At 42.6% G+C, this 27,777-nt stretch overlaps 2 protein-coding genes across 4 annotated transcripts in view; one reads left to right on the top strand and one right to left on the bottom strand.

The window, feature by feature from the left end:
- The window catches only part of CENPP (centromere protein P), a 223,162-nt gene extending 214,239 nt beyond the window's left edge, over positions 1-8,923 (top strand). For both annotated transcript variants that reach the window (XM_033413619.2, XM_004284117.3), the window contains 3 exons: positions 6,962-7,041; positions 8,169-8,260; positions 8,604-8,923. In XM_033413619.2, the coding sequence (XP_033269510.1) occupies positions 6,962-7,041; positions 8,169-8,260; positions 8,604-8,734 (303 nt within the window). In that variant the 3' untranslated portion in view covers positions 8,735-8,923. The remainder of the gene's footprint in view (positions 1-6,961; positions 7,042-8,168; positions 8,261-8,603) is intronic.
- The window catches only part of IPPK (inositol-pentakisphosphate 2-kinase), a 50,417-nt gene continuing 31,405 nt past the window's right edge, over positions 8,766-27,777 (bottom strand). For both annotated transcript variants that reach the window (XM_004284114.3, XM_033413613.2), the window contains 4 exons: positions 27,267-27,417; positions 26,422-26,524; positions 13,871-13,950; positions 8,766-11,485 (listed from right to left, as the gene is read on the bottom strand). In XM_004284114.3, coding sequence (XP_004284162.2) covers positions 11,260-11,485; positions 13,871-13,950; positions 26,422-26,524; positions 27,267-27,417 — 560 coding nt within the window. In that variant the 3' untranslated portion in view covers positions 8,766-11,259. The remainder of the gene's footprint in view (positions 11,486-13,870; positions 13,951-26,421; positions 26,525-27,266; positions 27,418-27,777) is intronic.

Raw genomic sequence — 27,777 nt, forward strand, 5'->3', positions numbered from 1 at the left:
ATTTTTTTTGGCTGCGTTGGGTCTTCGTTGCTGCGCGCAGGCTTTCTCTAGTTGCAGTGAGTGGGGGCTACTCTCCGTTGCGGTGCGTGGGCTTCTCATTGCATAGTGGCTTCTCTTGTTGGGGAGCACGGGCTTTAGGCATGCAGACCTCAATAGTTGTGGCTCGCGGGCTCTAGAGCGCAGGCTCAGTAGTTGTTTCGCACGGGCTTAGTTGCTCCGCGGCATGTGGGATCTTCCCTGACCAGGGCTTGAACCCGTGTCCCCTGCATTGGCAAGCGGATTCTTAACCACTGTGCCACCAGGGAAGTCCCCTCAGTTTCATTTAAATGGGCATTATACCAATGGTTTCATATGACTGCTGTGAACATTTGATGAGCTAATGCACGTCAAGTGCATAGGGCCTGCAAATGTTAAGAGATCGATAAATTGTGTGTGGCAGTATGGGTGTGTAATTTGTCTTTTGAAAAAGAAACTAAACACCTTAAAAACTCAAAAAGTCTGTGATTCAATGAAAAAATTTTAATTAGACCATAGTTACTTTAAATTATAATCAGTTTCAATGCTTTGGACATTACTTTGAGATTTATGAAATAATGAGAGAGTTTCAACCTTAGTAATGATAAAATTGCCAGTGAATATCTGGAATATTACTTTCATCATCTGCTTGCATTTCATTATTTTGCTTGCATAATTACATATTAAAAACTTTATGAAGAGAAAGTTGTGAAATTACCTCTAAAGAGTTTCTAGCATTGATTATGTTTATATGTGTGTGTGTGTTCAGCTTCTTAATTATCATTTCTGACTATTTTAAAAGAAACCACCTTGGCTTGCCTTTTTAATTATCAGTCTAGGAGGGAACAGACTACATTTAAAAGCATACAATTGCTACCCAATTAGCTTAGAATGAAATAAACAATCTTAAAAACAGAACTACTGTTTGGACATGTATCCCCACCTGAAGTGATGCTTACTGTCTAGTAATCTTAATGGGGTTGATCTTTTAAGGGTACACTTGCCTTCAGATTGATTGCATGGTGTATGTTTCTTGGCTGTATATATGACTGATTTTGCTTGTCTAACCTTCCCCTTTCCATTCTAAACAGGGAAGTTGTAGAAGAATTATACGTGTAAACTTTATTCCTTCCTAGGAATAGAGTGATTTTAGAGCCACAGAAGAAAGAAGGCTAGAGAATTCTGAGGGGTGGACTGAGGTGTTGGGGTGATCGCCTGCTTGTTAATATGCATGTGCAGAAGGATTCTGAAGGGGCTATGGTGTGTGCGTGTGTCACACCAACCTGTCTTACCAAGCTCTTTCCCCTGAGAGGGCCTGGATGCACTGAAGCCCCAGGAGCAATAAGCCCAGGTCTTACCTCCTTGGAGAAACACTGATACCTGTTGAATAAATTAGGGTCAATACTGATACAAAATAAATAAATAAGGGAGAAGTAAAAGCTCGTTCTTCTGGTGGAAATCTTCTCGTCAATGTGGAAGGAATGGTGGAGACAGACTGTCGCCCTTTGGCAACGCTCATGTGGTTGACTCAGCTGTGAGGCAGCAGCAGGCCCAGGCTGGTGAGTGGACATCTGACTGAGGAGCCAGACAGTGGCCTGGTCTCATGATGTCCCCTTGGAAAATACCAGTTACAGAGGGAAAAGGGTGACTTTTGGGTCACCCCAAAAGCACAGCAGCATTTCTGTGGCACTCCTGATGTAGCATCATGAGGCGACGTCAGACCTGGGCTGAGGCCCATCTGCAGCCCAAGAGGTCTCACTCTCCAAACCGCCAAGACTTGAAGCAGGGACCGACTGGAGATTGGGGGTGGGGGCAGGGGCTGTGATGGGAACAGAGGGGAGCTGGGGACATCTGAAATTTTCTGGTTGGAATGTTATGTTTTGGTAAAGCAGGAAGATGGCCCCATTTCAGGAAATGCCCACTGAGTGTCCAGGGGTGATGGGTATCTTATCTACTGCTCGCTCTAGAAATGGACGACTGACTGTGGGTGTAATGGTTGTGAGTGAGCCTGCAGGGAGATAACAGAGGGTCCCACCCGGGCAGAATGGCCTCAGAGGCCCCAAAATGGTACACTTGTTCACTCCATAACATCATATGTGACATCTGTGATTATATAGATGTAAAATGTGTGTAAAGAAACTGCACCTGGACAGGAATAAAGACGCAAACATAGAGAATGGACTTGAGGACACAGGGAGGGGGAAGGGTAAGCTGTGACAAAGTGAGAGAGTGGCATGGACATATATATACTACCAAATGTAAACTAGATAGCTAGTGGGAAGCAGCCGCATAGCACAGGGAGATCAGCTCAGTGCTTTGTGACCACCTAGAGGGGTGGGATAGGGAGGGTGGGAGGGAGACACAGAGGGAGGGGATATGGGGATATATGTATACATATAGGTGATTCACTTTGTTATAAAGCAGAAACTAACACACCATTGTAAAGGAACTATACTCCAATAAAGATGTTTAAAAAAAAAAGAAACTGTGACTGGCACAGAGGAACCACTTAACGTTTGTTAGCTTCATCTTTAAAATAAGAGCACATTGTCTTCTAAGTGCAGATGTTGTAGGCATTTCTAAGCCTTCTGATGTTGGGAACAACTGGAACAGTTGTCTCAGGATTTTTGGGTGTGGGGCACAGTGTGGATGCCTATCTTGACTCTGGCCGCACACCCTCCCAGAGCTGCACAGGCCCCCAGCCTAGAGCTGCTACAGGTGATGCCCCAACCCAGGCCTACAGGCAGATGGGCTCTCCCTCCTTTTCCTACACCCAGCAACTTGGAGTCTGTGTACTGTGTCAAGTGACAAAAGCAATACAATTTAGTAACAAGTTTGATGTGTTTTATTCAAATGAAAAAATCCATGAATTGGGGAAGTCCAGGGCCTCACAAGCAGGGGAACACTGTTCCCACGGGAGTTTTATAGCCTTGTTAAAGAGCCCACACAAAAACAAGGCAGGATTGGCTAGGAGATCCCATTTTCTAGGGTGTAGTGAGCTCATTAAAGCTGAATTGGAGGACTGTGATTGGGGTTAGGTGTTGTCCAGATATGCAGGCTGACTTAGCTTTAGATGTGTGCCGTGGGCCAGGCCTCAGGGGTAACTTCCATTTTATGGGTCCTGATTTACAAATTAACTTTATCAGCTGCCTCTGCCACCATCCACCTAAGTCTGTCCCAATGCCATGATGATTTGAGGATTGGCCATCATCCTGTGTACCCATTCCCATCTGCACACACCCAATTCCAGCACCTCATATCCCTCACTGGCAGCTCCACTGTTTCCCTGCTTCTCCTGGCAACAAGCGCTCCTTGTGGAACAGCCTGTGTCTGTGTCCTTCCTCATCCTGGATTCTTCTTCATCCACCAGAATCCAGCACAATTCCTCACGGCCCCACCAACACCTTTGTCCCAGCACCACAGAGGGAGCCCCACAGTCAACCACTCCCTCCTCCCTGAGCCTTGCCTGTGCTCCCTGCCCCACACCTGGCCTCCACCTCTGCCATCTTCATGGGCACTTCCACAGACTGACCTGTGTTGGGAGTCCCACATCTTCCTACCCGTGCCCACCTCTCCCCAACAGCACAGTAACTAAAGGGAACAGGGATTCTTTATGGGGCGGGGGCGAGGGAGGAGGGGATGAAAATGTTCCACAGTTAGAAACTGGTGATGGTTGCATAATCTTGTGAATATACCAAAACTCACTGAATTATACACTTTAAAGGAGTGAATTTTGTTAATGTGAATTATACCTCAATTTAGGGGAAAAAATTACTGAATCAGACAGACATAATCTTTGGGAAAATATTAAAGTCAAGATGAATTAGTATATCTATGGACACTCAGGGGTACATTTAAACTAAAGACTCAAGGTTTCCCATTCATTTAAGTGGGGGTGGGGGGTGAAGCGGGTTGGTATGACTGATCCGTAACACAAGGCTGGTTTTCTCTAAAGTTCTGTTTAAAATTCTCTTCCCTTTGGACCAGCATCCAGCAGCCATTCCAACAGCAGAGTAGATCTCAGGTAGAAAACTGGGATGAATAACAAATTGGCAACTTTCTCACAGCTACCATTTTTTCTATCATAAACACCAGGAGAGTTCTTGACTGAAAAGTCCAGGCATATGGCAAGCAGCTAAATAAACATCCATTTTGAATCTACCGCTTAGAACAAGCTTCCTATGGAAGGCTGACAGGCCCAGTGTGTGCAAAGGACCCGCACCATGCAGCCTGTTCCCAGCCTTCCCAACAACACTGGGAAGCACAGGCCTCCCATTTGCTCCCTTTATGTACCAGACCTCGACCTTAGTTTCACCAGTGGCAGCATGTGAAGTATCTAAGGTGCTTTCCAGGTCAGGCTGATAACTTTCCAGTCAACTTTTTTTGTGTGAAGCTATTTTTTCATGTTAAATATTCTAAAATATATTGGCCAGATTGCTGCCTTATCAGAGTACATCATCTTAATCCTTTCTTGGTGATTCAGTTGGCTTTTCTGAATGTCAAATATGGTAATATGTAGAACTTTCAATCGCTATTGAAATATGCTGATCTTATGCTATGACCTCAGGCCCACTTTGCATTTAGAGTTGTATCACATTTCACAACTTATCTGTCTTCTCGCTCAAAGCCACCTGTACATGTCTCATGTGGACGAGACCCACCCTTTGTATTTCTAACTATCGTTGACGGTATCTAGACTGTGCTTTTTATGTTGCGTCTCTGGGCTACTCTTCAGCCTTTAGTTGCTTTCTTCCTGTCAGCTTTGAATATTTGAGGTCACCAGACAAGTGAATGAAGCTGGATAAACAGGGCAATATTATTAACTTGTATAAAAAGGAACTTTCCACACAAGCCCCTAAAAGGTCTCCAGAAACACATACTAAATGCCTGATCTCTTCCTAACGTTAGTGTTTCTACTTTTGGTTTTTTATTTTAAAAACTAAAGAGAGTAAATTTTATTTTTTTTAGAGAAAGTTTCTAATCTAAACCCTCCTTTTGCTCATGAGGAGAAGGCCTAGAGAGGCTGTGAGGTCTGCTTGGAAGCAGACCAAGCCCTTGAGCCTCAGGCTGGAACTGGCCCAGGCCATGTGCTTCCAGCTCAGCCTGGAAGTTACACTGCCACATTCACATGTTCTCCTTTACATTCCTCATACAGCTGTTATTAATTTAGAAGAGCCTGAGGTTTAAAAATCACCCAGCAGTCTTTCCATTTTAAAAACTTAGGTATACATTTTCTCATAAAAACTATTTCGCTGAAATTAGAAATCATCTAAGTTTAAACCAGGCCCAACCCAGCCTTTGGTCAGAATGGCTTGGTGTTTGGACGTGTTCTCGCTCCATCAGCATCTTTCTCACACAGGGGTCTGAGAACACTGGCCTCACACGCTGGCAACAAACTCACTGATATGTGGCTGGCCCTTTAAAGGTTATGACACGTCTTTGTCCCCACAAGACCTCATTTGACAGGAGCTGATTTTCTTCAGCCCATCAAGTACCTGCATCCTCAGGAAGGCCCCATCCTCTGAAGCAGGCAAGTTCTGCTCACCCACAGTTCCAGCCCTGCCCCTTCTCTTGCAGGAGGAGGGGTTTCTCTGACTGGCTGCTAGATCAGACATTTCTCAGAGGAAGCCGCACCTCACTTTCCTTCCATGAGGTTTGGGGCAGCCACGATGGCTGGGTTTGGGTTTGGATTTGGGACATGGCCGGGCTTACATGTGATTTCAGCATCAGTCCAGGTATCCGTTTCTACAGCAGGAGCTGTGAGAAGAGGGAAAGAAAATGTGTCTTTCAAAAGCTGACCCTTTTGGAACTTAGAATCTTACTGTGGAGCCTACTTTTAGTCTCTATCATATCACCCCAACCCCGCAATCTGTTCTCACAAGAACAAACAAAAATAAGTTTTTCCAAGAATTGAGAAGATGGGGCCACTCATTACTCTATTTGTTGTGAACATTCTGTTCAGATTCTTGCAAAGCTTTGTTATTCTAACGATCTACAAGTCAAATACTAGAGGTTCCCAGAGCCCCCTACAAATAATAGAAGCAGACATTTCCAGAACTATTACATTACATGGAGGGAAAAGCCAACCCTACTTTAGAGTTGCAAGCCTAGAAACTCGTGAAATTCGACTTCATTTCCATTTTAGAGAGGATACTTTTGACTCTAAAATGGTACACGATCTCATCATGAAGCTAACTTTTAGCAGAGCACGCTCCCTGAAACCCTATTATCCAGAATAGCCAGACACCATGCCTGGGGGAGACACACAGGTCACTGGGAGAGTCCAGGTGGCCCCGTGCGGGCTGTGCAGGAGCCAAGTGCCCACAGTTACCAATATGCAGGCTAGGGCCATTCGGCAGCAAGTGTGAGGACAGATGGTGGAAGCATCCACTGTGGTGGGGACCAGCCCACAGGCCTCAGTTTGAAAGGCTTTTAAGGCCAAATGCTAGCACTCTAGAGAAAAACATTTGCTTTACAATGAGAAACCTGGCAGACAGCACCTCACTTCAGTCATCAGGATCACCATCACCTTGGTGGGTCAGCTGGCCGGCATGCCTGACCAGCCTCCTCAAGCTGTCCAGGTCACAACACACAGACAAAGGAAGCAGGTCGGCCAAACGCTGTGGGGCCCTGGGTAGACAAGCCAGTGAAATCAGAATGGAGTTCTGTAACCTGTTAACACTGGGCACTTGATGGTGTGGAATCCTGGAGGCTGTGTGTCAGTGGAGATCTAGAACAGGCAGTGCTGATGACCACAGAAGGCAGGAGTGGGGACGGCCATGGCCAGGACGCCATGATGCCTGGATGAGAAAATGGCACACCTGAAAATTAAAGACTTTCAGGGAATGCGAGACACACCTGAAAAGGGTTTCTTGCTTCTTTTCAGTCACCTGGAACAGCATCCCTGCGCCCCACAGATTTCTCTAACCGTTTCTTCTCCCCACAGGAAAAGTACCCAGAGGCTGTGCACCTTTCAGAGGGGGCCTCCTCCAGCTGCATGGGCATCAGGAACCCCAGCCGACCAGGGTGAGTGCACAGGCCCCACCAAGTCCCTCCCCAACACCCAGACGGTTGTTTCCTGTTAAAAATGAGGATTACAAATAGAAAACAAATGTAAACCACCTAACTGACATCTTGAGATATGTCTGTGGAGTCATAACAGATAAGCAGCCGATGGCAGGAGAGCACAAGGGGGACCATGTGGGGACTCTAAACACAGACGGGGTCTGTAAGGAAAAGGTGCCAGTCTCACTGCTGGGGTCCTTAGGAGGCCAAGGAGGGGAGGCCACGAGGGGTGGAGCTCTATTTTCACCAACTTATTTCAAGAAATGTGGGGAGTCAGCAAGCACTGAGTGAGGGGAGAACTCATCTGGGTCTCCCTCCACCCACCATGGGCACCTTTATGTGCACATGGATAGGATGTGCTTCTGTGACCTGTGCCTAAAGATGTTTTGCTTCTTAAAATGGTGTTGTAGCTATGTAAGCTTCTGGAACTTGCCTTATTCAACATTATTTCCAAAATTCACCTCTGATGGTGCATGTAGCTGTAGTTCATTCATTTTCAGTGCTTACACTCCATTAGGTGAATATATGTATTTCTGCATTCTTCAGGTCTTGGGCATTTGGGTTATTCATCATTTTCCACTATTTCTAACATTCCTGTTCATGTCCTCTGGCACACAAGTACACAAGCTTCTCTTAGGCATATACCTAGAAGTGAAATTCCTGGGTCATAGGGCAGATTCAGCTATCACTGCCAAATTCTTTTCAAAGTAGTGTATCAATTTATGTTTCCCACCAGTAATTTTTAAGCTCTTATTGCTCTATATCCTGTACTTCACTTGTATGATCACGCTAATATGCAGTGGGTACAAACAGTATCTTACTATGGTCTTAGTTCCCATTTTCCTGTTTGTTCATGATGTTGAACATCTTTTCATGTTTCACTGGCCATATTCTCTCTTCATCTGTGGGTCTTTAATATCAGGAGAGTCTGAGCACGGCCTTGGGGAAGGGCAGGAACTCCCAGGATGGTTGGGAGGACAGCAGCACTCCTGCCTGGGTGGGCATCCTCTCCTCTAGAGAGAGGCAGGTGCTGCATACAGTTTAGTCTGATTTCAAGAGCACTTAGCAATGCATCTTACCTCTTTCAGGTTTGAACTAGTAATTGTTTGGAGGATACAAATAGATGAAGAAGGGAAGGTTTTGCCAAAGCTGGATCTTCTCACCAAAGTGCCGCTGCAAGGTAGGGATGTTCTGGTGATTTCTCACTATGCTCAACACAGACACCTACTTATTTCATCTGGGTTTATATGGCAAGAATCAAAAGTCAAAAATTTCATTAATGTACTTTTTAAATCAGTTTTCAAAATATTTTTGTCCATAATCACTCAAAAAGCACAGGCAAGGGGGATTGCTCCCCCACGGCCCTCCTAGGCTGAGCGCTCAATGTCTCTGCCGCAGGCCTTTGGGTAAGTGCTCTGTTCAAGGTCATGATTCAGTCGTCCTGCCTTCCCATTCAGTGTGGCCAGCAGAGAATGAGGGCATTGTCTCGGTGAAGTTTCTCACCCAGTTTGTTTTCTTTACAGCCCTGGAACTGGACAAGAACGGAGTCATAGAAACTGCTCCTCTCAGCTTCCGAACCCTACTGGGCGTGCTGGGCATTGAAGCCACTCTGGAAAGTCTGATTAAATCACTTCACACAGAGGCAAGCAACTAGTTCCCAAACAGTGAAAAACTACACGTAGAAGTAAGATGCTGCACCTGGAGGCATGTGATTTTATTGAATATAAAAATTTGCTCTTTTCCACTTAGAAACCTTACCTCTAGAACATGTTTATGCAGTTATGGCACATTATATATAAGTTGTCAGGACATAAAAAATAAATAGTTATTTAAATTCAAAATACCAAATAAGTGACACATATAGTGTATTTTTAAAAGTAAACTCAACATCTGAGGAAGTACAGGAGTGGCTGCCCACCTTGGGATGTGGGGAGCCACTGTGCGCCCCCCATGGTATGAATATGAGGGCAGAGGTGGCCCCAGCCCATCTCAAAGGTCGGCCCTCCTCCTGTCACCCACCACCTAGGGACTCTTGGAGGGCTTGCCAATGCAGCCTCATCTCTTAGACATCCCTCAGAAACCTCTGGGGAGCCACACCACCCTCCTCGCCTCCTGGCTCTGGAAAGCAGCACTTGGAGGCTTTCGCAGCACCTCTCAGCAGCAAGTCCTCTGACATTCACTCTTCTTGGTCTTCCACAAAAAAAGTAGAGCGGTTAGCATAAAAAACACAGTAAGACAGCAAATACGGCACTGTCCCTTCACACAGGACCTTAGCACCCCTGGTCCCTCTGCACAGAAGAAACAGTGTTTTCATTAAAGTCCCCCAGAGTCTAAGTGCTGCACTGACCTGAGTTGCCAGTTTAAAGTAGAATGGGTGAAAACATTGTTTCGATCAAATGAAAGCCTCAGAGCAGGGGCCGTGGTGGAGTGTGAGAAGAGCAAAGGGTTGGGTCAAGACCCCCTAGCAGGGGACACTCATCTATCACCTCTTCCTCCCAAGTAGAGGGTGATGGTTTTCAGACAGTCCAGACCAGCCAGGACAGGCAACAGGCGGCTACCCAGCCCACCTCCTTGAGGAGCTGGCGTTCCAGAGCTCTGCACACAGGCACTCAGGGTCCTCTGCACACCCTGGCCAAGACCATCCTCACCCCAGGCCAGCAACAAGGAACCTCAGGCCAAAACAACTCTGGAAGCTGCCTACTTCCACACACTCCGGAGCCTGCAACTTGCCCATGAGAACGCGGCTCCATGCACATCCCTATGAGTGGAATCTCCAAAGCCCCTGTACCCCAACACACCACATGAATGAGAAATGTGTGTCATTTGAATATGTTTTTGAACCTCTGAGTGTAAAATTAAGTAGTAAGTGGTAAATGGTAGTAAGAAGTAAATGATAGGACAGAATTGGAGAATAAATTCTGGAAGAGCTGGCTTGATTCTAATAAGCATAATTCTCAATTTATCACAAAATTCCCCACAAAAATTTACAATCAGCAAAATATTCTTATTTTTTGTGTAGTATTTTCATACAATCCCATGGTTTCACTAATATTATATTACAATAAGCCTTCATTAGTCCCTCAAAATGATGATATAAATAATCTATACAACCTACCATAGAATAAAAAACTGAAGCCAAGATTCCCAACAGTTTTCATAGCAGCTGGGCACACTTTTGGTGACCCCAACAAGAACCCTCATAGTGCCAGCCAGGAGTCTTGCGGAAGCAGGGCTTTGGGCAGCCCCGATGGGGAGGTGGTCCAGCACCACTCAAGGCCACTAACACCACACATCTTAGTGAAACCCAAGGGAGGAACAGGTATGGGGAAGGAGGGAAAACTCGATGCTGGCTCTGGCAGAAGTAGCTGAGGTTTCCCAAACACCCAAAAATGCCAGGAACCCAGAGCTGGCAGGAGCACAGCCACCCCATGACACCCACGCTGGGCACAGCAGCTCAGAGTTGCAGCTCTGCTTCCAGCTCCCACAGCAGCAATTTCAGGTGGGAAAGAACACCTTGTCTCCCCTGAAGTTAAAGAGGATAAAATCATTCAGCACAAAAAAAAAGTCAGTGCTCGCATGAGTGGTGTCAACCCCTGCCCTGAGTGCCACGCTCCCTGCTGACCCTGTGCAGAGTGGTGGGTATGGCATCTCCACAGGGACTCTGAGTCCACTGCTCAAAACTGATGTCCATATCAACAACTTATTGCTCTCCACAGCAGGGAACCACTAAACCTGTGCTGACACATGGCTTGCATTGGAAAAGTGACCAAGTAACTCAGCTGGGAAAGTTCCAGTAGTATCTGTGTTTTCTTAAAAGTCCAAACTCTAAGGTATATGTGACAATTCAAGTTTTCTGTGTTAGGATTCTGGTGGTAGGAGATCCAAACCTTGGGTCTTATAAGGCTTTTTAGAGATTAGACGTGAGCCCTGCGTGGAAAGGGAGAACTGCCCAGAGGGGCCTCCTGGACACAGCACACTGCTGGGCTCACGTCCAACATTCCTTGCCCTGGAAGATGTCTCTAGTGCTCTTCCATTCTGTGTCTCCCAGAGGCAGTCCCACCTGAACAGGGGTTGAAAAGCAAAAACATTCACAGCCAAAAGTCACCCAACACAACAGAAACTCTATCATTCAACCTTCACATTCTATGTTCAAGTTTCAAAACCACTACAGGAAAAATGTTAGACCTTATGGAGAACTAATGTGCAATCTTCGCTTTCCTTGAACCTAGTTGACATCACAGTGGCGTCTTTGGCATGTACAGTCTTTAAATAGTAGTTGACTATCTTGCCATCCAGTTTATACTGATGAGGAATGCTCTCATAGGGCTTGAGGTCAAGATCCAGCACAGACACGGAGAAGGCAAACCTGGATCTCGATGAAGGGACAATGGGCCTTTGATCGGAGCTGGAAGCAAAAGAACAATTTCAGAATACACAAACCTCCCAAATCCTCTCAACCCAACCCACAAAGAGCACCCATTCTGTGCATCAATATGCATTCCATCTCTGTCTATGCCAACTGTATGTACTAGTGCTAGAAACTTCTGCAAGAGAGGCACCTACTGTGATACCCGCCAGCACACCAGACAAGAGAGAGTTAATGTGCAGAAAGATGGAAAAGCAATTATGTAGAATACTCGATTGATATTCACCATATCCCAGTAGTATAAACGAATGCTAAGAAAGTTACTTTATCATGAGCCAAGTATTACAAAACCTAAGAAAATGGGGAAAGTAGATCTGGCTATTCAACAGCCAAACGGATAAAATGTTGAGGACAGACTTCTCTTTTCGTGTCCTTTAGCGTCTGGTGAGAAACTCTTGCTCCTTTATACTTTTTCACTTTTGGAGAGAGAGATCTAGTCTCACGTTTTATTCTCAAATTGTATCTGCAGTGTTTGGTGTTTTGTTTCTTAGGGTTTAGTTGTGGTCTTTCTAAATATTGTAATAGTTGTATGCTTATAATGAAATATGAGCAATTACTTGTACTTAAAAAACACTTTCAGGCTAATTCTGAAGTTTGTACTAAGATTGCTACATATATCACTTAGCTCTCAGAGTGCTTGACACATAGTATACATCCAGATGACTGGTTAGATACATTATATGAGCTCAGTTTAGCCCGAGAGAAGTACTCAGGAGTCCGGGTTTCTCCATGTGTACTACTCTTCTAGATTTCAAAATTATTACAAAAACAAAACAAGCAAACAAAATACCAATTTCAAAACCTCCTGCCTGGGAGAGGGAAGGCAGATAAAACATTCCTATTTAATGAGCCTAATCAAGGCCTAGACTCTAGCTCAATTCCTGCTCAGAAATACTATTTACAGGAAAAACGAATCCCTGGCTCATTTGCTGGGGTCTTAGCTACTCCCTCCTGAACAGCAGAGAACATGGGTACAAATTAAGGTCTTGCTTCTGAGTCTCAGTCTCAGGGCCTGAAACCCAAGCTCCACACAGCGGGGCTGGGACAGTGAACATCTGGCCCTCAATTTTACAGGATACCTCACATCACATCAGAACCAACACCCAATAAGATGACATGAATAAAGAGAGGAGTCCATCACGCAGAGGCTGGTGGGAGCACGGCCCAAGAGCCACTGCTGAGGAGAGTCTGACCGTTTGCTGACCTCAAGCTTCCAGTGAGCCCAGGCCTGAGGTTCCTGACACCTGAAATGCTTCTCTGCCCTGGGGATGACACTGGTGATCACACGGCTCAGAAGTTTCTAGACACGTGTCCCCGCTCCTCTCCCACCATGTCGGTTTCTGCTGAGCAGCTGGTCAAGGGTGTCAGGACTCCTGGCCCTCAGCCCCTCACATTTCTGTATCCTGACTGCATCCTTGCTTCAGGAAGGGCAATAGATAATCACATCTGTGTGGTTTTCTCTCATCTAACAACACTGCTTAATCCAAACGGATTCCTGTCACTAACCACTGGGGGCATTTTCTTAGGGGATAATGAGAGTTTTCAACTAAATAGAACAAACTTTTTTTAAAAAATATTTCAGTTACGCCCTATAAATGTCCCTCTGTGTTTCCTATCAGAAAGTGGACAATTCTGTGCCTGCCAAGAAGCAGGACTCCTGGGAATGTTTAGTTCAAAAGCATCGGAAAAACGGGTGGCTGGCAGCCAGTGACGAGATCATCTTGACCCAGGAACACACATCAGATGATTGTGAAACATTCTGCAAAACTGTGTGTGGGGTTTGGCACCCTGAAGATCAATGCTGAAGATGCCATCTAATCACTGAGAGAAGATTATCAGGTTCATCCTGAATTCCTAAAAAAGGCAGAGAGGGGACTGGATAATGATGTCCAGGAGAAGATGCTGCAAAGAGGAAGCAGAACAATGGAATGTTGTTTTAAAGGCTTTGAAATGACTATAAAGGTCGGCACATCAGGACCTGGTAAAAGGAGGAAAAATAAGGCCCACAGGAACCTACAGCTTCTTGGGCCTCTGAGCCATGATGGTAGCTTGGGGTTTTCTTTGAGAGAAAGGAATTTGGACCACAGTATCCAAGCCCTTGAGATATTGTCTTAGAAAATAATAGTAAACTTGAATGAACAAGCTTTTAAAATTATTCTCAATAATGTCTTTTTGACTGTATTACAAACTTCTAAAGAGCAAGAGTTAATAATCCCCATGATATCGAGTAGGCCTTGGAAATTGGCCTCTGTTAATAAACATGATCCTGCCAGAGCCTCTCTAAATATAGGGACACCAACTCTCTTGCCAATCCACAAAACCCTGCTAGACCAAGGACACATGACACAGTAGCAGGTGCCTCACCTTGCATCCTGCAGACAAGGAGAGAGTGCGATCATGATGGAGCAGTCTTTCGCAGTCATGGCGACCCGGTACTGCTGAACCTGCAGGGGAAGGAGAGGTCAGCTCCATGGCATTGCCACACACACCCTTCCCCACTGGAGAGGTCCAAGAACTGGTCCCAGACCTGGGGGTAGGTTAGGAAGACCCAGTCCCAAAGAGCTCATTAGAGGCCAGTGCTGCCCTCTGACCTCTCACTGCAGGCAGTGTATGGACCCTGATTCCAAAACCTGGGACCTAGGGCTTGTCTTCGGCAAGACAATCACAGCCCACCTTGGAAGAAAAAGCAGTAAGTGGCGTCAGCTATTGATGTGCTAGCCACACTGAAAGCACTGAGCATATCACTCTATACCTCAAGATACCGGCATACAGACACACACCAAGGCCCTGCTTAGAGCAACGAAGTGTCCCCAGATCACATAGCACACTAGAATGTCATGCAGCTTCCATGAATGACACTGCAAACAGAGGGATCACCAACTGTGTGTTAACTCACTTCATCCCCACAGCAACCCCACAGGCAGGCACTGCTAGTGTCCCAGTTTATGGATAAGGAAACAGACATAGAATGACCTGTCCACTCTGCACTGCTAGGCTAGACTCAAACCCAGGTGTTTCAACTCTGAAGTCAAAGATGTGACTGAATTGCTGCAATCTTATGAGCAAATTTTACTGGATGAGGACTTGCTTCTTCTGGATGAGCAAAAAGAAAGTGGTTTCTTGAGATGGAATCTACTAGTGAAGATGCTGCTAAGATTGCTGTAATGACAGAGAATTGAGAATATGATGTAAACTTAGTTGATAAAGCAGCAGCAGAGTTTGAGAGGACTGACTCCAATTTTGAAAGAAGTTCTGCTGTGGGTAAAGTGCTTTCAAAGAGCATTTCATACTTCAGATAAATCATTCATGGAAGGAAGAGTTAACCAATGTGTTAAACTTCACTGGTATCTTATTTTAAGAAATTGCCATGGCCACACCAACCTCCAGCAGCCACCACCCTGACCACTACCCTGATCAGTCATTAGCCATGAACATCGAGGCAAGACCCTCTGCCAGCAAAAAGATTACTTGCTGAAGGCTCAGGTGATGGTCAGCATATTTTAGCAATGAAATATTTTTTAATTAATGTATATACATTTTTTAAGACATAATACTATTGTGCACTTAATATAGTGTAAACATAACTTTGATATGCACTGGGAAACCAAAAAATTCATGTAACTCGCTTTATTAAGATATTTGCTTTATTGTGGTGGTCTGGAACCAAACCCACAATATCTCTGAGGTATACCTGTAATCACATTAAAAGAAAATAGGAGAAAAGTCACATGATCTTCTCAACAGAAACAGAAAAAGCATTGAAAAACTCAACACCCACTCCTGATAAAAACTCTTAACAAATCAGGAATAGAAGGGAGCTTCCTTAATTTGATAATGGTTATTTATTTTAAAAATAAACTAAGCAACACCCAAAAAAACCTACAGCAAGCAATTTACTTAATGGTAAATACTTTCTCTTTGAGAGTGGGAACAAAAATTAACTATGCAGTTAGGCAAAACAAAATAGATAAGTGAAAAGTATAAGGATCGGAAAGAAAAAAAATCAAATTCACAAACAATATGATTGTATATAATCATATATATATTATATATAATGAAAATCCAACAGAAGCTATAGATTGTTAGAATTAGTAAGTGACTTCAACAAGGTTGACAGATAAAGAGGTCAAAGTAGAAAAGTCAATTACATTCCTATATATCCACATAGATACCATCTATATCTAAAACCATCAAATATCTAGGAATATATCTAATAAAATATAAGATCTCTCTAAAGACAATCATAAAATGTTTTATCAGACTTTAAATAACACCTAATAAAAAGAAAACGCCCATGTTGGAAGCCTTAATATTGTATGGATGTCAACTCTTGTCATCATTTTAATGCCAAATCAATCAAAATCCCAAAAGGTCTGTTGTTGCTTTTCCTTGTAGAACTGAACAAAGTTCATTCTTTAAAAAAAAATTTTTTTTTTAGGTATACTGATGTACAATATTATATAAGCTTCAGGTGTACAATACAGTGAGTCGCAACTTTTTAAAGTTATACACCATTTATAACTATTATTAACTATTAGCTATATTCCCTGTGTTGTACAATATACCCTTGTAGCTTATTTATTTTATACATAGTAATTTGTACCTCTTAATCCCCAACCCCTATCTTGCCTCTCCCTCATCCCTCTCCCCAGTGATAACCACTCATTTATTCTCTGTTATCTGTGAGTCTGTTTCTTTTTTTGAACAAGTTGATTCTAAGATTTGTACAGATAAGCAAAAGGTCAAGAAGAGCCAAGGCATTAATTAAAAGAAAGACATTCCTGAAGAAAGTAGAAGGATTTACTCTACTGGGTATCAAGATTCATTATGACTCTAGAGTGATCAGGACAATTCCTATGATTCTAGGACAACCGCATATGAAAATAAAACCTTACCTCATGCCATACCAAAAATCAATTGCAGAAGGTACCCACCAAATGTGAAAGGCAAAACAAAGTTTCTAAAATATCTGTGTGACTTTAAGGTAGATAAAACTTAAAGACTGCTAAAGAAGGAAAAAGATGTAAATTAAATGACCTTAAAATTATGACCTCCCCTTCTGAAAATGACTTTATTAAGAGAGTAAAACGGCAAGTGGAAGAAGATATCTGTAGCACACATATCTGACAATGAGCATCTATCCAGAATACATAAAGATTTCCTTCAAACTAATAAGAAAAAGACAGACAACCATACAAAAAACTGGGCAAGAGACTTAAATAGGTCCCTCATGGAAAAGAAAATATAAATGGCCAATAAACATATGAAAAGGTGTTGAATCTCATTACCACAATAAGCTACCGTTACACATTCACTAGAATGGCTAAAATTTAAAAGACCCACAACCCAGTGGCAGAGAGGGTATGGGGCCACAGGAACCCCCTAGTCTGTTGAACTACCCTAGCCTGTTGTAGGGAATATAAACAGGTAAAACTATTTCATAGTACCTACTAAAGCTAAATATGCTCAATGCTCACACCTCTGACCCAGAAATTCCACTCCTAGGAATATACCCAAGAGAAACATATGTGCATGTACACTAAGAGATCTGTACAAGAATGTTTTGCAGAAACTTTATTCATAATGGTCAAAACTGGGAGCAACTCAAATATCCATCAACAGTAGAATGGGTGATATCCATTTAAATAGATCACTACAAAGCACTGAAAATATGGAAATGCATGCAATAACATGAGTAAATCTTATACATGTTATATAGAACATAAAAAAAACAAGACACGAGATATATGCATGATTCTGTAATAATAAAGTTCAAAAACAACTAAACTATAGGTATGTAAGTCAATACAATAGTTAACTTGAGGGAGAAAGGCAAGAGGAATAACTGTACAGGAAACCAACAGGGATTCTAATTAGCTGCCAGTGTTCCATATTCAGACCTAACTGGTAATTCTCCAAGGGTTTTCTTTATGACAAATCATTGAGCTTTACCTCTTTCTGTGCACTTTTCTATATGTGCTGTATTTCAACATTACAAATGGTTAATGAAACAAAAGCTTAGAAAATTAAAGTTAAACTTTTAAATACTAGAAATATCAAGTAATTTAGAGGGCATGTGGGAAACAGGACCCTCGACTGTTACAAGAAGGAATATAAATTGGCAAAATCTTTTCAGGAGGACAATATGACAATCTAGCAATTTAACTTCTAAGAATCACTCTGGAAGATATGCTTAAGTGCACAAGGGTTAAAGTACAAAAATGTGAATGTAAACATTTTTAACAGTAACAAATTAAAGATAACACCCAAATAAATGACAATTAATTATATGACCATATTAAGGAGAACAACACTTTTAGGTGTATGGAGAACTTCCAAGGCACCTCCTACAAAACAATGATATCCCTGTTAACACTTTTAATGCACTCCTAGGCTTGCAGAAGGTAAAGGAAATCCCCAACCCAATCCCCTCTTCTCACACTCACTCCCACAGGAGCTGAAACTAGAGTTTTGAGCAAGGAGCAATTGGAAGGCTAAGCTGCCCTGTAGGCAATGTCAGTGCAGGCATGGTTTCTAGGAATAAGCCATGGAGTACAGGGTCTAAACCTGAGACTTCTCCCTTAAGTCAAGAATCCATATTTCCTCTGGAGGAAAGCATCCCCTATTTAGGTCCCCGAGATTCTCATAGATCAAAATCAAACAAATATGAGCTCACAATCATACATAATTAAAAACCCAAGCAAACAAAGCAGCAAGGATGAGTCAGTAAAATAACAAGAGATTTTTTACCTCCAAAATTTTACTGTAACTTAGATACAGAAATATAAAACAACTATTCATAAATTGTTTAAAGAAATAAAAGATGGAATTTAAAAGAGGGCAAGCAACAAGGAACTATCAAAAATACCAAACAGATATGAAAATGAGCCACACGGAACTTTGAGAGAAATTAAAAATATAACTAATGAAGTGGAAAACTCATTGAACAAATGAATGAACAGATTAGACACAGGTGAAGAAAGAATCAGTGAATGGGAAGGTAGAACTGAAGAAAATGATAAAAATGAGGTCTGATATATATATCTAATTAGAGTCCCAGAAGAAGAGAATAGGGTAATGGAGAAGAGAAAATATGTGAAGAGAAAATGGTTGAGGATTTTCCAGAACTAATAAAAGACACATCCACAAATAGAGAAAGCACAACATACACCAAGCAGAATAAATTAAAAGTACACCACACCTAATCACATTGCACTAAAATGTCAAATCTAAAAAGAGGAGACTTTAAAAGCAACCATAGAGAAAATAATCACCTCCTGAGGAAGGACAGTTAGACTGACAGAAAACATCTCAGCAGAAACATCCACAGTCAGATAATGTTGCATAAAATGGTTAAATGCTAATAAAAAATAATCAACCTCTTCTTTGTACCTAGAAAAAATTACCTTTCAAAACTATGACAAAATATAAATATATCCAGAAAAACAGATACAAAGAGAATTTACCAAAAGACATTCACTAAAGTAACTTCTATAAGATATACTTCAAGAAGAAGAGGAAAACTGTAAACAACTGTAGGCCAATAAATTAGACAACTTAGATAAAATGGAAAAATTCCTAAAAAGGTACAAACTACAAAAACTGACTCAAGAAGAAATAGCACAATTTTCTATACCAAGTAAAGAGACTTAACTGGGTATCAAAACACTACCTACAAAGAAAAGCCCAGACCCAGATGGCTTCACTGGTGAATTCTATCAAATATCAATATTTAAAGAAGAATTACCATCAGTCCTTCTCAAACCTTTCCAAAAAAAAGAGGCTGAAATACTTTCCAACTCATTCGACAAGGCCAGTATTACAGACCAATACCTCTTATGAGAATGGACACAAAAAGCCTCAACAATATTATAGCAAATTGAATCCAGCAATATATAAGAAGAATCATAGACCAAGTGGGGTTTATCCCAGGAATGCAAGGTTGGTTTTAACATCCAAAAATAAATTAATATGTCATATCTATAGAAAAACAAAACACATGATAATAAATATCAATCGATGCAGAAAAGACATCTGACAAAATCCAACATCCTTTCATGATAAAAACATTCAACAATTTAAGAAAAGAAGGGAACTTCTTCAACCCAATAAAGGATAGCTACGAAAAGCCCAAAGCTAACATTACACATAATGATGAAAGACTGAATGCTGTCCCAATAAGACCGGAAACAAATCAGACAGGTCTGTTCTTGCATTTAGCATCGCACTAAAGGTTCTAGCCAAGGGCTGTTATGCAAGAAAAAGACATAAAAGGCAACCAAACTGGAAAGGAAGAAGTAAAACTATCTCTAAATGATCTTATATAGAGAAAATCCTAAGAAATTCAGTAAAAAACTATTAGAACTAATAAATTCAGCAAGGTTGTAAGCTATAAGATCAATATACAAAAACAAATTGTATTTCTATACACTTGCAATGATCAATCTAAAAATGGAGTTAAGAAAACAACTTCATTTACAACAGCAAAAAGAAAACACTCAGGGATAAACTTAACAAAGTACAAAATGTATCTCTGAAAAGACTGTTGAAAGAAAAACAAAGATCTGAATAAATGGAACAGCATCCCATGTTAACGAACTGGAAGACTTACTATTATAAAGATGGCCATATGCAAGCAATCTGCAGATTCACAACAATCCCTATCACAATCTCTGCTGGCTTCCTTGTAGCACTTGGCAAGCTGATTCTAAAATTCATAATGAAATTACAAGGGGCTCCTAATAGCCAGAACAATCTTGCAAAAGAACAATTTCAAAACTTACTAAAAAGCAACAGTAATCAAGGCAGGGTACAAGCATTAAGTATAGACATATATATCAATGGCACACAATTGACTATCCAGAAATAAACCCATACATTTATGGGAAAAAATAGTCTCTTCAACAAATGGTGCTGGGACAACTATATATCCACATACAAAGAATGAAGTTGGATCTCTACCTCAAATCATATATAAAAATTAACTCAAAATGGATCAAAGAACTAAATTTAAGAGCTAAAACTCTTTGAAGAAACAGGGGAAAATATTCATGACTTTGGATTTAGCAATGAATTCTTAGATATGACACCAAAAGCACAAACAACAAAGAGAAAACAGACAAACTGGACCTCATCAAAGTTAAAAACTTTTTTGTGTATGGGGACAGATGGTTACTAGATTTATCATGGTAATCATATCATAATGTATGCAATGTCAAATCACTATGTAGTATACCTGAAACTAACATAATATTGTACATCAACTATATTTCAAATGAACAAGTAAAGTTTTTAAATTGCAAATATTTTACAACAAAGAACATTATCAAAAAAGTGAAAAGGTCTCTGACAGAATATATTTGCAAATCATATATCTGTTAAGGGCTTACTATCCACAATATACAGAATCCCTACAACTCAACAATGAAACAAATAACATAATTAAAAAGTGATCAAAGGACCTGAATAGGTATTTCTCCAAAGAAAATATACAAATGGGCAATAAGCACATTAAAAAATGCTCTTAGTCTTCACGGAAATGCAAATCAAAACCACAATGAGATACCATTTCATACCCACCAGGATGGCTAAAAACAAAAGGGCAGGTAACAAGTGTTGTCAAAGATATGGAGAAACTGGAAACCTGTACACTGCTGGTGGGAATGTAAAATGGTACAGCCATTTGGAAAACAGTCTGGCAGTTCCTGAAATTCCTGAGCTCCTGAGCTCCACTCCTAGGTATATGCCCAAGAAAAGTAAAAATATGTCCACAGAAGAATTTATACACATATTTATAGCAACATTATTCATAACAGCCAAAAAGTGAAAACAACCCAAATGCTCATCAAACTGATGAATGGATAAACAAAATACAGTATATCTATACAATGGAATATTATTCAGTCATAAAAAGAAATGAAGTATTGATACCTGCTACAATACACATGAACCCTGCAAATATTATGCTAAAGTGCAAGAAGCCAGCCATAAAGGACCACCTATTGAATGATTCCATTCATATGCAATATCTGGAATAGGCAAATCTATAGAGATAAAAATTAGATTAGGGGGCTTCCCTGGTGGCGCAGTGGTTAAGAATCCACCTGCCAATGCAGGGGACATGGGTTCTAGCCCTGGTCCAGGAAGATCCCACATGCTGCAAAGCAACTAAGCCCGTGTGCCACAACTACTGAGCCTGTGCTCTAGAGCCTGCGAGCCACAACTACTGAGCCCACGCACCACAAATACTGAAACCTGCGCTCCTAGAGCCCGTGATCCGCAGCAAGAGAAGCCACCGCAATGAGAAGCCTGTGCACCACAACAAAGAGTAGCCCCCGCTCACCACAACTAGAGAAAGCCCGTGCACAGCAACAAAGACCCAATGCAGCCAAAAATAAATAAATTAATTTTTTTAAGTAGATTAGTAGTTGCTTAGGGCTGTTGGGGATGAGGAGATAAGGAGATGATGGCTAAAGGGTACAGAATTTTTTTTAGGTGATGAAAATGTTCTAAAATTGACTGTGATGCTGCTTACACATATCTGTGAATATAGTAAAAACCACCAAACTGCATACTTTAAGCAGGTAAATTGTATGGTATGTAACATATCACAATAAAACTTTTATAGGAAAAAGAGGAAAGATCTGAGATATAAGAATGTTAAGCAAAGATATGGGTAAACGTGGTAGATCTAAACAAACACCTGTAAAAAATAATACTGTAAATTGTGATTTTTTAAAAAAAAAAACCAGAATAAGACAAATAGAGGTCAGGTAACAAGTTCTGTAAAAGATAAGGAGAAACTGGAATCCTGTACACTGCTGGTGGGAATGTAAAATGGTACAGCCATTTTGGAAAACAGTCTGGCAGTTCCTGAAAAAGTTAAACATAAGTTACCACTTGACCCAGCAGCTCCACTCCTAGGTATACGCCCAAGAAAAGTTATATGACAAAAACTTATATGACAATAACTGCATATAAATTGGGAGCGATAACTGGAATTAAAGTATCCCAGATGAACTTTTTGGCCAACCCAATATTATATGTCTGTGTGGCAGGTGTTGGGGTGGGAGTGGGGGTTAAATTATTAATTTTAGTCTTTAAATATGCATGGTCAAATTGAACAAGTAACCAGAAAAATGACAGTAGCAGAATGTCTAACTCCCAAACCAACAGAGAAAAAAATGAATATAAAAACTAACAAGCAAAAGTGAACAGAAGTCAGCAAACTACAGGCCAGGGGCAAAATCCAGCCTGCCACCTGTTTTTGTAAATAAAGGTTTACTAGAACGCAGCCATGCTCATTTATATTTGTCTCTGGCTGCTTCTGAGCTATGATGGCAGAGCTAAGTAGCTACAACAGAGACCAGATGGCCAAAGCCTAAAGCATTTACTCTCTGCCACCCCTGCCTTTTTTTTTTTAAATTTAAATACATGTTATTTTATGACAAAATACTTGCCTTTTTTTTCCTCCCCATTTATATTACAGTTAAAACTATATTACAGGGGCTTCCCTGGTGGCGCAGTGGTTGAGAGTCCGCCTGCCGATGCAGGGGACAGGGGTTCGTGCCCGGTCTGGGAAGATCCCACATGCCGCGGAGCGGCTGGGCCCGTGAGCCATGGCCGCTGAGCCTGCGCGTCTGGAGCCTGTGCTCCGCAACGGGAGAGGCCACAACAGTGAGAGGCCTGTGTACCGCAAAAAAACAAAAAAAAAAACAATCTATATTACAGTTAAGATGTGTTTAGGTAGGTTATATTATCTATGAATTTCATTTCAAGATAGTAAAGGGGGAGTTACAGTATTTGCTATAGAAAAAGAGTGTTGGATCTGCTAGGACTGAGAACCATCAGTTTAGGGGTCCAGAGATCATGTAAAAGCAGAACTTGGAAAGAAGCCCTAAACACATTTTGTCAACCCCAAACCAGACCCCCTGGATACACCCTCCTCTACCTTCCAGATAAGACTCCTGTGCCTTGCCCATAGCAATCACCGTATGGGCCCTTGCAGCCCATTCCAAGCCATTGTACACCAGTATCAGTTTTCTAGATTAGGATGAGAGCTGTGGTGTCTGGCCCTTTATAGAAAAAGTTTGCTGACTCCCATTATAGAATACTAAACGATAGTCAGAAAGCAAGAATTACACTGGGCTGCAGTCTCCTGAGCTTCGAAATAAATACAATATTCGCACCTCTCTCATTTCATCAGAGGTACAAAGCTCAATTAGATAAACAGTATTCATGAAAGAACTTTCAATAGTCTGTAGCCTAGGAATATTCTCAACCTGCTCCCCCAGCTTCAGCTTCACTTCCACCTTCTTCAGATTCCAACTAACAGAACCTAAATCCCTAAAACAAAAAAGAGGCAGACCCTTATATTCCAACACAGACAGACTTCAAGCCATGTTAGGTTAAATGCAAGCTAGTGAAGAACACGTATAATGTGGATAATCCCCCAAATGGTATGAGTGAGTGTGTGTGTGAGTCTTAGTGTGAAGTTCTGAAAAGATACATACTGTTAACAGTGGACACCTATTGCTTGGGCAGGAATAACATCACATTTTTTTTTTTTTTTTTTTTTGCGGTACGCGGGCCTCTCACTGCTGTGGCCTCTCCCGTTGCAGAGCACAGGCTCCGGATGCGCAGGCTCAGCGGCCATGGCTCACGGGCCCAGACGCTCCGCGGCCTATGGGATCTTCCCGGACAATATACTCACTGCTTGAATATTTTTCATTAAATTATTTGTTTCGAGATAATTGTAGGTTCACATGCAGGTGATCCTGAGTGCCCTTTACCCAGTCTCCCCCAATGGTGACATCTTGCAAAACTATATAGTATAATATCACAGCCAGGATAGTGACATTGATACACTCCATGATCTTATTCCAATCTCCCAAGTTTTACATGTAGTCCTGTGTGTTGTGTATGTGTATTTTATCACACATGTAGGTTGATGCATCTACCACCACAGTTAAAATACAGAGCAGTTCCATCACCAGAAGATCCCTCTGTGTCGACCTTTTATAACCACACCCCCTTCCTTCCACCTCCTCCCCATCCCACAGCAACCATTCATCTTTGTCATTTCAAGAATGTCATTTAAACAGAATCATAGTGTGTGATCTTTTGGGACTGGCTTTTGTCACTCAGCACATTTCTCTGAAGATTCACCCAGGTTGTTGTGTGTATTGAGATTTCGTTCCTTTTTACTGCTCAACGGTTCCAGTTTACGTAAGCTGTTGTAGGCCACCTGTTGACAGACACTTGAGTTGTGCCCAGCTTCTAGCTATCGCAAATAAAGCTGCTATGAACACTCCTGTACAGGGTTTTGGGTGAGCCTGAGTCTTCCCTTCTCTGTGACAAATACCCAGGAGTGCAGGTGCTGGGTTATAGGGCACATGCATGTTTAGCTCTGCAAATCTAGTTTCTCTGCACCAGCATTCAGTGTTATTTCAATGTTACTATTTTAGTCATTCTGATAGTTGTGTAATGATTGCTTGAATCTCTTACAAGATTATGTTTACATATGAGGTTTAAAAATTGCAATTTAAAAAGTAATCCATGCTTATTTATTACAATTTTGAAAAATATAGAAATGTGTAAAAAAGGAAGTAAAGTCCTATGCTTCTTCTCTTGAAAAATGGAATACTGATACTTATTACTAAATCAATGTACCCAAGTTGCAGACAATGCAGGGCAGTCCGTCACTCTATTCCGATAGAGGCCCCCTTTTGGGTCTCTCCCCACCTTGAGGACAGCTCTATGCCCAAGCACCTCAGCTAATTCCCTCAGGGCCCTTGGCTTTGGAGGGGACCTCCTCAAAAGCCCAACAGCTGCAGAAGAGGGAGCACCCAACCTGGGAGGGAGGGAGCACCCACCCAAGGACAAGAGTGAGGACTCTTAAAAGTGAGAACCACAGACACATTGTCAGGACCAGGACAGTTAAACTAAGGGCTCCAGGGCAGCTGCCCAGAGGATGTAGAGAAGGTCATTCTGTTTTGTTCCTACCTTTTTGTCACTTTGCTCCCACTAGAACAGTGTTCCTTAACCATTTTAGCAAAACCTTTGACAGCCCAATGAAGCCTATGGATCCCTCTCAGAATAACATTTTTAAATGCAGAAAATAAAAAACAGAGGCTTGACCATGTCAAATACCGAACTATTTTTTAAAACAAATATATTATGTAGTATTACATAACAAAATCTCAGGAGTGAAGAATATAAAGATATCATGAGATATCTGTAGCAACTACAGTGTGAAATTAAAACGTCTGATTTCTCTAAATGGCAAAGTTGGGGGTCCTGCTGACCACACAGTGGTTGTTGCCACATTCATAATGGAAGGAAACACTAATTTCAATCAGTGGTTAGTGAAAACAAAGATGTAATTTTTTTCCTATCCAAGTTCATGGAGCCCCTGAATTCCGATTTTACAGAACCGGAAAGAATGGGATGAGGCCTCTTTCCTAAGAGATTCTCCCAGGGTGACCCTTGGCCTGAGGTATGGGGAGGAAGGAAGCCAGCCACACACAACCACAGGTGGGGTCCGGGCCTAGAGTCCCACTGAGGGCTGTAAGGAGAGGAATGGTTGGCGCTAGCCTGTTCTAAGGCTGCTAAGAAGGAAGCACAGAGCAGTGGCCTCAGGTCCTGGACCCCAGTACAGGGAGGGTGGAGAGAGGGCTGAGCCCTGGGTGGCCTGGAGCCAAGTGAACACAGGGAAATCCTTCCTAGAAACTAAGTAACGTTATTACCACCCAGCCCAGTCCATCTGGGGGAAACTTTAGCCACGTTTTTTTAATCGCCAATTTTTCTGCTTTAACCATCAGGGGTAGGTACTGGGAAACACTTCTTAGGAAAACCCCGAGTTAGTGTTAAGAGCCTAAGAAGCATGCAGTGTGTTTCTGGAAGGATCTACCCACCTTTGTCAGTGCAAAAGCCACTGTGCCATCATCCTCAGTGGAAAGATCAAGCAGCCTCTGGTAAAATGCTTCATCATAAGGCCCATCTATTTGCAATGTTTTTCTGAAGGACAAAGCACAAAAAAACAGGATAACAAAGCTGCCTGGAAATCGTTTGTTAAACTGTTAGCAGTTTAAGAATCATACATCTGGTTTTAAAGAACATTAATGGATTCATCTCTTCCTGACGCTAAACTTCGTTATGAAGCGTCTTGCAAGACCAGAACCAGGAGAGCCAAGGCTGAACATCTCTTGTTTATGACAAATGGTGTCCAGGTAAGAGATGCTAGTGAAGGGGTGCTAGGGAGGAAGCGAAGCCAGGCCTGGGCAATGGCCCCAGCCTCCACCACATGCCACAGGTGTGGACCCTAGCAACCCCCATCAAGATGGCCAGGAGATGGACAAGGCAGTGCCTGAAGGCCAAAGCCCAGCGGCGGCTGGGTGAGCACGGCTCACTGGCTGTGGAGCAGCACTGCCCCCTGCAGGCTCAGCCCAACTCAGGACATGGAGCTGCCTAATGCAGGGTTGTCAGGTTCACAAGATGTGCTTTTCCTTTCTAGAAATGGGCAAATGACCACTGATCTGGCAGGACCCTGGTCCTCCTTCACATGGCACTGAATCTCTGGGCCGAGCCTGGCATCTGGGGGCAGGGAGGGGAGGTAGCTGGGGTGAGTCATCCTCCTGGGAGGCCAATGCTGTCCTCCCACTGGGCCGACCTGCTCCCCTCATCCCCATCTTTCCCTCAGGGCTGCTGGGGCCCCATGTGGGCCCAGAAAGGGCAGGGGGGCCCTGGACCTGGGCCTCACCTCTCCTCAGGAAACTCCTCCAGGTACCGCTCAACCCGCCGGTACAGAGGGTAGAGGCCTTCGATGTCCAGCAGGTCCAACATCTGCACCTGGAGGGTTTTGTACAGAAGACAGCCCTTCGGTAACCCTGAGCGCTCCGGGGTGTTTTTTCCTACCAAGAACATCAGGGGAAAATGAGAGGTTTACTGTCAAGGACTAAAGAAGGTGGCGGGCACAGGCCGCACCCTGCCTCACGGAGCTGCTGGGGCTGGGACAAGCAGACGTTCAGGACCAGGCACAAAAGAAAGGGAGGTGACCCACACCTCACTCTGTGCCTCTCCTTCCTCTCAACATCCTTCAACCTCCATCACACCAGCCCAGATCTGAATTTAGAGAGATGACCCTCAGTCTAAATAAGACAAGACACAAAATTTAAAACGACCATGTTGACATCTCCAAAACTGCAAGACTGCATCTGTGGAGCCCAGAGCCACAGCCCGTACTGAGAGACGAGTGACCACACTGAGCAGGG

This window comes from Orcinus orca, chromosome 6 (assembly GCF_937001465.1).
Source record: "Orcinus orca chromosome 6, mOrcOrc1.1, whole genome shotgun sequence".
In the NCBI taxonomy this organism is placed as follows: Eukaryota; Metazoa; Chordata; class Mammalia; order Artiodactyla; family Delphinidae; genus Orcinus; species Orcinus orca.